Here is a 9637-nt window from a genome sequence, read left to right as displayed (position 1 = left end):
GTGATTTTTCTTTGATGTGGTTAAAAGCTGAATCAAGATCTCTTCTTTGAGCTTCTGGCTCCACCTATGATATTTAGACCAATAGGAATCGTTGGTTCTTTCGTACCACCAATTTTGGGTATTTTTCACCCCGATTCTCTTTTTTTACTCGCGATCTTACGTCCTCTCTATTCCTTTTCTTCCCCTCACCGCTACTTCTCCATTCTCTCTTATTCTGTTCCAAACCAAACCGATACCCTAATTCAATTATCGTCCCTTTTCCATTTTCATCTCTTTTATGTGCCGTCACCACTGATTCTATCCTGAATCAATGGGTAAATTGTAGAGGCGATTTTTTTATGAAACTAGGGTTTTTGATTTTAAATATTTGATTTGAACTGCAACCCTATTTAATTTGTTTTTGATGTTGTAGGGTTGTTGTTGTAAAGCACATCACAGGTTTCAGAGGTAAAAAATTGATAAAAAACCTAAAAAGTGTTAGATTTCCTATTACGAATTAATGATGTCTTCTTTGTGTTCTATGTGGTTCAGATTTTCTTTATTGATTCAGCTATCCTGATTTTAATTGTTCACCAAATATTATCAACCGATTCAGCTATCCAGTTGATAGTCATGTTTTGATTTTATAATTATTTATTTGGGTTTCCACAGAACCCTAGTTTAGAATGGTTTAATGTTATTACAGGTATATGCTTAAAAACCAATTGCTTCAGAATTTTGTTGGCTTCCTATGGTTGTTTTGACCGAGGTTTTAAGACTCAAATATTGTTGTTCCCCTTGCATTCTTCTCCGTAGGTAACACTTAATTTTTCTTTTCTGATTTCAAAGGTTGTAAGTAAGCTTGGGGTTTTGTTACTTTTTTGATAGAAAGAAGATGCTTCTGCTGCTCTGGATAATATGTATAATGCTGAGCTTTTTGGAAGAGTTTTTACTGCTAATTATGCTTTGCATAAGAAAATTAAAGGTGCGGAACAGGGTCGGGTTGCATAACCAAGTACGTTTTCCGCTTCTCTTGGCCTAATTTTATAGATCTTTAATTTTAATTTATTTTTGATTTTAAGAACCTGACATTCTCAAATCTTCTTCAGTCAGGCAGTAAATTGAGAACTCCTTTGAGATTCTGGAGCATCCATGTTAAATGTCAATTGTATTTGTTCGGAGATTATTGTCTTTTGGTTCAGTTGGACAGTTCGAATCTTCATTGGCATGCTATGTTGAGAACCTGAAACTTCCCCCCTGAAACTATAGTGTAATAGGTAGGAAAAATACTGTCATTAATCATTATGGATTTCGCTTTATCTGTAGGTTTTTGTTTTAGGCTCCAGGTTGGTATCATGGATGCTATAATTTCATTGTGGGATTTTGTGTGTTATTGCAGTTTGGGCAGATGCGGGTACATGGTTTGAGCGCCGGCAACAAAAAAAATGCTACGTGTATGGGCAGAAAATCATGCTAAAATGGAAATATAGGAAGAAGTTAGTTGACTAAACGACAGTTATTGGAATACCCTACTGATTGAGCTGTCATTATCGGTAGGGTGCTATAGCTAATCTTAGATTTTTCGTTTACTATGTGGTTATTGCTTTGTCTTTGCAATAAAAGGGTTTTGTCCTCCAATCCATATAGATGATGATGGTATAACTAGATATCTGATATAACTTAGTATAAAGTTGCTTTCTGCTGTGGATAATATGGATAATGTTGAGCTTTGTGTTACTGCAGTTTGGGCCAGCAAAAGAAAATAGAAGTTTTGCGCAAAATAATTTTTACCAGCTCTTGGTATTACTAGCTGTACTAAGAGGAATGTAAATATATATCTTTATTTCATATGTTCTTTTTGTTGTTGGTTTAATTGGAATTTTAGATTATGCAATTGTAGATTATAGTTATGGGTTTTAGGTTGTCTGAACCAATAGCTATGAGTAGTATGGACAAGTATAATTGTTTTATAATCACAGAGCATATTGAGTTGGACTACGGTGGGTTGTTTATAGGTTGATAGTGCCTGCGAGGAGTTTTTACCTGTATTAGAAGCTTTGCACCTGATATTTTCTGCACTTTTTTTCTTTCTGCAATGTGATAAGAAGATAAAAAGAATCATACGTTTTCTTTGTAGTTTCTTTATGACGACGTGTTAGAAGTACAAAGCATTTTGTATGAAAAAGAGGATCGCTAGCAGGAAACTGCTTTAAAGAAAAAGAACTCCAAGTGAAATAGATTGGTAACATGAAGATAATATAACATTTGCTTATTCAACAAGTTAACATGAAGATAAACTCCAAGTGAAATAGATTTATATTACATACAAAGTATATTCCATAGATTTTATTATAAGTTATAATCTCCTAATAAAGATGATGATGTGGCTCTTTGTTCATGCCAGTGCTTTTTGATCCTCTTCTACTGACAGACTCGCGTTTATGTATTTACTGCGGTTTGTATGTAACGAACACTTTCGTATTTCATTATGAAAGTGGATAGATTAAGACATGGCCTTGCTAAATTACTTCGTTAACCCCTGAAAAAAGAGAGACAACAAAGTCGTAGTCATTCTATCCGACAACAAGACATGAAAGACTACACTGAATTCTTTTGGTGCTTAATTTCATTTTTTCAGATACTTAAGATTTAATTTTTAGATTTGATTATTTAATTTGGGATGTGATTTTTGAAAGTTACTTATAATTATCTTTTTTAGCATTATGCTATTGTAATTATTATTATTTTTGTTCCAAACTTCATTTTTATATCCCAAAAATTACACCCCTACCAAAACATATTTTATTCTAGGCCCGTGCAGAGCACGGGCATCCCACCTAGTGAGTATTGACAATAACCATACCCTCCGGAACACCCCTTTGCTTCTTCTTACCATCTCAGGTATCATCTTCAGAATCATCATAGTCATCTTCCTTCCCAAAACGATCAGGCTTTATTTTCCAGACAATTTCTTTCTCCTCATCAGAACCGGGAGGAGAAGCTGAAAAAGGACCCGCACTGGAACTGTTACCAGGATCCATATCACTGCCAAATAAACAAAATAGTAAAAGACAATATATCACTGTCAACATATACTACTGACATAATAACCGGCAAGAATCAATAGAAAACTTACATAGAAAGTAAGGAATGCTGAAAACCCTCTGCTCCCGATCACGGTGCCTGGCTGCAAGAGAGAAGACAACGAAGTAGCCAATCCTAATTACTTGCGCCCAAGATATTACAACCCAACACAAAAAAAAGCAACATATATATACCGATTTCCTCCTTGTATCCACGTTAACTCACTACTTATTCAGTTTCCTTTTTTTTTTTGGTTTTACCTAGTTCCTAACCCCATTTTTCCTAAATCCCATCCAACCCACACATATCAATTTTTGTTTGACTTTTTATAAAATGAGTAGACAACACTTACCGTATTATATTGATAACATCTCATCTTCGTTCAACAGGCGTCTTCCTTTGTCCTTTCTCTCTAAAAAATAAAACAAAAACTAATCATAATAATCAGCTGCTATTAACATGTATCGCACCATTCCGCCACCTATATATTATCATCACAGTACTCTAGTCATGATCTAATAATGGTTTTCAACCAAAACCTAGAAGAATCAGCACGATAAATGATGGCAAAAATAACTGTAAAAATGAACCCAAATATATATTGATTAAACGGGAATACATACTTTTCATTGATTTTTCACTATTTCAATTAGTTTTTGATTCTACTCAATGGTTCCCAAATTGAACAATTTAGACTAAAGGATTGTTTTATTTTGTTGTCCACAAAATCATATTATATACGTAAATGAAATCGATTTTTCCAATTTGATCTTCAAACGCGAGTAAGGCGGTGAGTTTGGAATCAATTTCCAAATGTGATCAATTTTAGGGCATCCGTTATGATAGTTTAATGTTCATTTATCAAACATTATAGAGGGAGTTATATCTACCCAATTTTAAATGGGTTTTATAAAATATGATTTGTGTGGTCGGATGGGATTTAGGAAAAATGGGGCTTGGAAATAGGTAAAACGTTTTTTTTCTTTTTCTTTCTTTCTTTTTTATATCAGAATCGGTTTCTTTTCTTGGGGTACTATGAGTCATGAGTCTCATGACCCGTGCCGTTTAAACTGATGCTCTCAAGCCCAGTAGGTAGTGTACTGTAGGCTCAGGTTCTTTATACAGATAATATCTGAATGTAGTAATTTAAATGAAACAGTTTAGTCCATAACTATTAACTAATGATGATGATTCAGGGCTGGACAGATTCCAGTCAAGTATAAGAGATTGGTGATTGGTGACATTGATCGATCAAAAGGATGTAGTATCTAGACTCCTTTCGTGTTTGATGCAGTATCAAGAATCACAATTTTTAGAAAAATCATCAACCTTTAAGTCGTTTAAATCGCAAAATTGGCTACTGCAAAGTAGCTTGTGGTATGCTGTACGGAAATAAGTTATGAATACAAAAGTACAAACGGTGGTATTACAGCATTATTTTCAAGTGACAGACCAAAAATAAGAAGAGCACCAATCTGATAATACGGTTCCATATTAAAGTTCTCTCGTCACTTCCTTGATCAACCACAGGCAATGAAACTTGAAAGTGCACACCCGACAAAAGATTTTTAAACCAACACATCGAATGGCATAAGATTTTTAACAATCATATGCTTGGCCAGTATCATAGTGAGTGCAGATAGGTTCCTTTTGTGTTTCTGAGTCCTCTGACAAGTACTAGCGGATCAGACAGGAGTGAATCAACATTAAGCTATTACTTGAACAAAATACGTGGAAAAAAAAGTTAAGGAAGAAGATGATGAAGATTAAAGTTTAAGATGGAACGAAATGGATGAACCCAAACTTGGCTCCTTAAATAAATATTCATCAAAACTTGGCTTCTTAAATAATACTTTTCTCTTTCGATTATACAATGTCAGCGGAAAGTTGTCCTCTGAACTTAGTTACTTGGGTCTCCTACGGTAAGGGTACATCATATCATCATCATTAGCCTTGATGTAGTTGCCAACTCTATATCTGTTCTTCAATAGACCAGACTCCACTATATTTGCATTACGAGCAAACCTACAACAAGATATACATTACAACTCAGAAAAAGCTTCAGGTTTTCGCGCCATAGCCTCTATATGCATAACATTAACAGAACACAGTCGTGGTAATAATAACTAAAAAGGAAAATAAAATAACTCAATAAACTTGCCTAGGCAAGAATTCCTCTGCTGCAGGCTGCGGTGGCTTGCTTGGTTGCGGTTGCGACAAAGGTTGACCATCTTCAAAGTAAAACAGGAGACAATCATCAATCAGTTATTCGGAAAAAAAATGAGAAGTGCATAAACAGGACCATGTTCTAAAGACTTAGTGGCACATAAAACTCAATTGATTTTCCGAGGAAGAGTATCTTATTCAATGGCGGACTGCAGAAGGTGTACGGATAGCCTTATGGGATGAGTGTGCATAAAGCTTTTCTAACTATGCACGTATGAAAAGGTTACAATTCCAAGATGAGGAGTATCCAATACTAACAAACATAAGAAAGGTCCTGGTAAATGGTTACATATAAAGTACTGAATCTAGTTATCTGCTAATGGTGATGGTTTTGCAGGTATTGGAGGCATCATTAGGAGTGAAGGAGGAGATTTTGTTGCTTGTTATAATAAACATATTTTCAAGAACACAAATAATGTTGCAGAAGTTTGGGCCATTAGAAATGGGCTTCGTTTGGCTATGGAGCTGGGCATTACTGACTTGGAGGTGGAAAGTGATTCAGGATATCCAATTCAACTCTGCAAAGGGACTTCCCAGACGCAGTGCGAAACAAAGAGGCTCATCAGTGAAATCAAATCTCTCAAGGGATGCTTCAATAATCCAAGGTTCAGCCAAAGATACAGAGAAGCTAATAATGTTGCTGATATACTTGTTAGAGATGGAACTTCTAAAGAAAATGAATGCATTTGGATAGGAACTTTACCTAGTTTTTTAATTCATGTATTTCAAAATGATGTAAGAAGGATTACTACTCCTAGACTTGTTAAACTGCAGATCTAGCTAGTCTTTTTTAGAGGCCTGCTTAAAAAAAAAAAAAAAAAAAAAAAAAAAAAAAAAAAAAAAAAAAAAAAAAAAAGGAAGAAGAATCTACTCCAAATTATGCACAAATACTAAAAGTAATGAATTTTATAACACAAATAAGAGACAAGTAGAAATGTTTTATAGTTTCCGACAGGCATAAAATGTCTCTATAGCAAACAATCATTGGTCACCTTCCGTTTTACGAGCATGTGCTGGGGCATAGGCTGGAGCCCGTCCTGGAACATGACCTGGAGCGTGGCCTGCAGTTGCTGCTGCAGGTCTTTCATCCACCAAAAGCTGCAAGAAGGATTATCCGTGTGAATAAAATATGCGAAGATGCAATAGTTAATACAAGTGTGCTAGTTCCTGTCGGGGTGCCTAATGACAAACTTAGGACGCCGAATGAATCCTACCCATGACCCTTTGACGACTATCCTCACTCTAAATCTCTAACTGCATATACACTAAAGACAAGCAGTTGTTAACATCAGTGGTTCTGAACATATAGCATAGCCTAAGAGGGTGGTTAACAGTTCAAATTTTTAGACTATAGAGTGAGCAATTGTCAACGAAAAATGACTTGAAATTATGTAATCACAACCAAGGACATTAAACTACACAGTAAGTGTTAAAAACTGACATACTGATTAATTTAATAACCCTGACCAAGGCATCCAAAAGGAATGACAAGCTACTACTTACTAGGTTATAATTCATTAGTCACAGGAAGGTTAAGATAGTAGTCTCAAACCAATTGATGAGATTAAAAGCAACATATAAGAAAATCAAAATGTTATCTGGATTTGCGAGAAGCAAGCTCCAAGTTTTCATGTGCCATTAATATGTGTAGTCGTTATTATCACTTGAATTTCAGAAATGATACTTCAGCCAATTTGGTATAAAGACGTTGTCAAAATAGAGTTGGATACTGAACAGATTTTTACACGCTATAAAGACTACTGATGGGATCTAAGTACAAAACACATGAAGAAAAAAATTCTAACCTCAACACCAATACAAAACGGCAATTCAGAGTGTTTCCCTTGTGGAGTTGATGGGTTTCTTGCCCCTGCATCAAGATTCATAGATGGATCTTTATCTTTGCCATCCATGTGCACTGAATAGCCCACACATGCATACTTAAAATCTGTCAGCCTTCTTCCCTCTTTAGAAGCTTCCACCTCAGATTCTCCAACAATGTGACTAGCTACTGGCCAAAAGAACACAAACGTAACCCAAATCAGAATCTATTTTGATGATATTATGAAGAAACTACAAGCAAAGATGTAACTCTATAACCAAGAAAGTTAGACTTCCACAATCATTAAAAATAAAAATCATTTTTCAACAAACCCAAATTTCTAAAAGCACCGGAAACATAACCAAACTCAAAAAATTAGCTAAAAGTCGACTACAAAATTCCTTTTTCTTTCCTAAAAGGTCCCTCTTCACAAGTTATGTCCAAAACTTATGCAGTCTGTTGGTCCAGCTTAGCCTTCTTCAGCATCAAGTTCCTGATGGCTAGCTCCCTCCTAGCAGCATTTTGCTTCAACAGGTGAAGCTCCCGGTGAATAGCTTCACCCCTCTGCCACATCTTAATTAGTACAGATGCTTTATAGCAAAAATAAAATAAAAAATTGTTGGACAAACCTTGATCTTTGCCAACATGACCTTGAACCTGTCAAAGTCATTCAAGGATGCTCTTTTCTTCTGAACAATGAACTTTCTACCCCAAGAGCTGCTTTCCCATTTCCTCTTAACATCTGTACAACATTTAAACAAACAGTATGATTAGCGATAAGGCAGATGCAGTGAACATAGTTATCACTTTCTCTAAACACTGCGTGAAAATATCCGGTAACTTGCCTGCAGCCTCCGTGGCGCCAATCAAATCTTCTTCTTGGGGAATCTGCCAATGTCAATCTGGATGTCTGTTAACGAGAGCCTCTTGAAGCTCATTTGGCTTCTCACCATATCAGGAGCATCAACAAGTGCCTATTCCATTAACAAAAAGCAATAACCAAACATCAGCAGATAACACAGTGCAAACCAAAAAGCACAAGGTATCCAATGTTTCTAGATCCATGGGGCAGAAAACTAGTTAAGACAACAGGAAACTAGCAGACTAATCTAACTAAAGATCATAACCCAGTATCATTTATTTACCCTTATAGCTATTATACAAGTTAGAGGGTACCATTTTGAAGAGAACTAACTAAACACCGAAGGTAGGTTGTAAGCATTACATAAAGGGAGGGGTGGAATGTGTAATTCCGTCTTATTGATACTCAAACCTGATATGTGCAATTCCTTCTTAAGTGAAACAAATTTCTAAACCAAACATGCAACAATTCATGTTTGGAGCTACCTGAGAGGATGCAAGCAAGTGGCTCTCTGCTCTTCTCTTGACGCTCCATTCCCCTAAAATATGACCCGCTTATTTAGATTAAGGAACAAATAGTACAAGTGTAAGACCGAGTCGCATTGATTTATTTCAGCATATTGTCCATACGTTATTAGTAAGTTCATTGCTAAATCGGCAAAAATCTCATCTACAGCTATAGATGATTGTACTACTATTAACTATTTGTCTGCAATGATCAGTTACCAAGTCATTCCTAGTAACAATTTATCTATGGCATCTAGGGAAAATGTCCAAGTTATCAAGCATCTTACTAATTTAACACTACTCCATACCAAAATGCTACTTGCCCTTAATGGATTCAAGAGTTTTTTCTTTTATATATATGATAAGATGATACAGTAAAACCCATCGCAAACCCTTCTAAGTACTGGAATGCTGAATGCATATAATCACAAACGGAGATATGAAAAAATTGCGTAGCTCAGATTATACATTCATACAGCAAAAACAACAAATCGATCAGAAATAAAAAAGCTTACCCTGTTTTGGTTTATGACATCAACAATGACTACAAGTTTACCGTAACATTCTCCACAGTTAACCAGAGCAACTCTCCCAATCTCGACGTAACGCTTGAAAGGCTACGAAATCAGAAAAAATAACGCTACAAATACTGTTAAACCCTAGATTGAAAAATAGAACTAGGAAATCACACAAATCAAACATAAAACCCTAAACCAATGATTTATCGGATTAGACAATAAGGGAACTTGAGTAGATGTTATACCATTTTGAAATTTCTGGTGGTGGGAACGAAAGAGAAAGATAGAGGAGGTCACCCAGTACAACATGAATTTTGTTGGCATGTAAAGCTTTATACAATATTTTGTTTTTAAAGCTTGATGAAATGCAATTTACTAAAAGATTAAAATGTTGTTACAGAAGGATAAGTTTTACTCAAGTTAAATTATTTTCTCTGGAGAAATTCCTAATGACAAAAACTGTGTGTATCCTCTAAGGGTGTCCAGCCAAATTACTCCTTAATTTCACAGAGTCCTCCACAGACTGCCGCAACCAACGGATCTTGCAAGTTTAGATGGCTGAGATTTAAAGTAAAAAGACGCAGTTTGGTGGGTAGTCAATGACCCGGTCAATATTTCAGAAATTTTTCGGCCTTTTGTC

At 35.6% G+C, this 9637-nt stretch overlaps 1 protein-coding gene, 1 long non-coding RNA gene and 1 pseudogene across 3 annotated transcripts; 1 reads left to right on the top strand and 2 right to left on the bottom strand.

Moving 5' to 3' along the window:
* The first annotated feature begins 163 nt into the window (after positions 1 to 163).
* Positions 164 to 1873, top strand: LOC113289753. 2 transcript variants are annotated; one of them, XR_003331100.1, is made up of 5 exons: positions 164 to 447; positions 868 to 994; positions 1089 to 1256; positions 1379 to 1532; positions 1723 to 1873. It is a non-coding gene; the product is annotated as an uncharacterized LOC113289753 (long non-coding RNA). The 2 variants fall into 2 exon arrangements; XR_003331098.1 differs by having other exon boundaries at positions 165 to 447; positions 1379 to 1852.
* A 3056-nt stretch (positions 1874 to 4929) lies between these two features.
* LOC113329950 lies at positions 4930 to 7234 on the bottom strand. The gene is made up of 4 exons (XM_026576805.1): positions 7095 to 7234; positions 6282 to 6387; positions 5225 to 5294; positions 4930 to 5088 (listed from the first exon to the last, which is right to left on the bottom strand). The coding sequence occupies exons 1-4, from the start codon at positions 7200 to 7202 to the stop codon at positions 4968 to 4970; spliced, it is 405 nt and encodes a 134-aa protein (XP_026432590.1). The 5' UTR covers positions 7203 to 7234; the 3' UTR covers positions 4930 to 4967.
* Positions 7235 to 7536: 302 nt separating this feature from the next.
* LOC113329945 lies at positions 7537 to 9298 on the bottom strand (annotated as a pseudogene).
* Positions 9299 to 9637: the final 339 nt, after the last annotated feature.

This window comes from Papaver somniferum, chromosome 1, assembly GCF_003573695.1.
Source record: "Papaver somniferum cultivar HN1 chromosome 1, ASM357369v1, whole genome shotgun sequence".
Classification (NCBI taxonomy): domain Eukaryota; kingdom Viridiplantae; phylum Streptophyta; class Magnoliopsida; order Ranunculales; family Papaveraceae; genus Papaver; species Papaver somniferum.
Note: the sequence above shows the minus strand (reverse complement) of the source record. Positions and strands in the feature narration are given on the sequence as shown.

What these genes read in the sequence shown, in the direction of transcription:
- LOC113329950 (XM_026576805.1), bottom strand. Translation starts at nt 7,202, where the DNA reads ATGGATGGCAAAGATAAAGATCCATCTATGAATCTTGATGCAGGGGCA. An exon ending in ACATGCTCGTAAAACGGAAG is followed by an intron (nt 5,295 to 6,281) that starts GTGACCAATGAT and finishes TTTACTTTGAAG; the next exon opens with ATGGTCAACCTTTGTCGCAA. An exon ending in GCAGAGGAATTCTTGCCTAG is followed by an intron (nt 5,089 to 5,224) that starts GCAAGTTTATTG and finishes ATCTTGTTGTAG; the next exon opens with GTTTGCTCGTAATGCAAATA.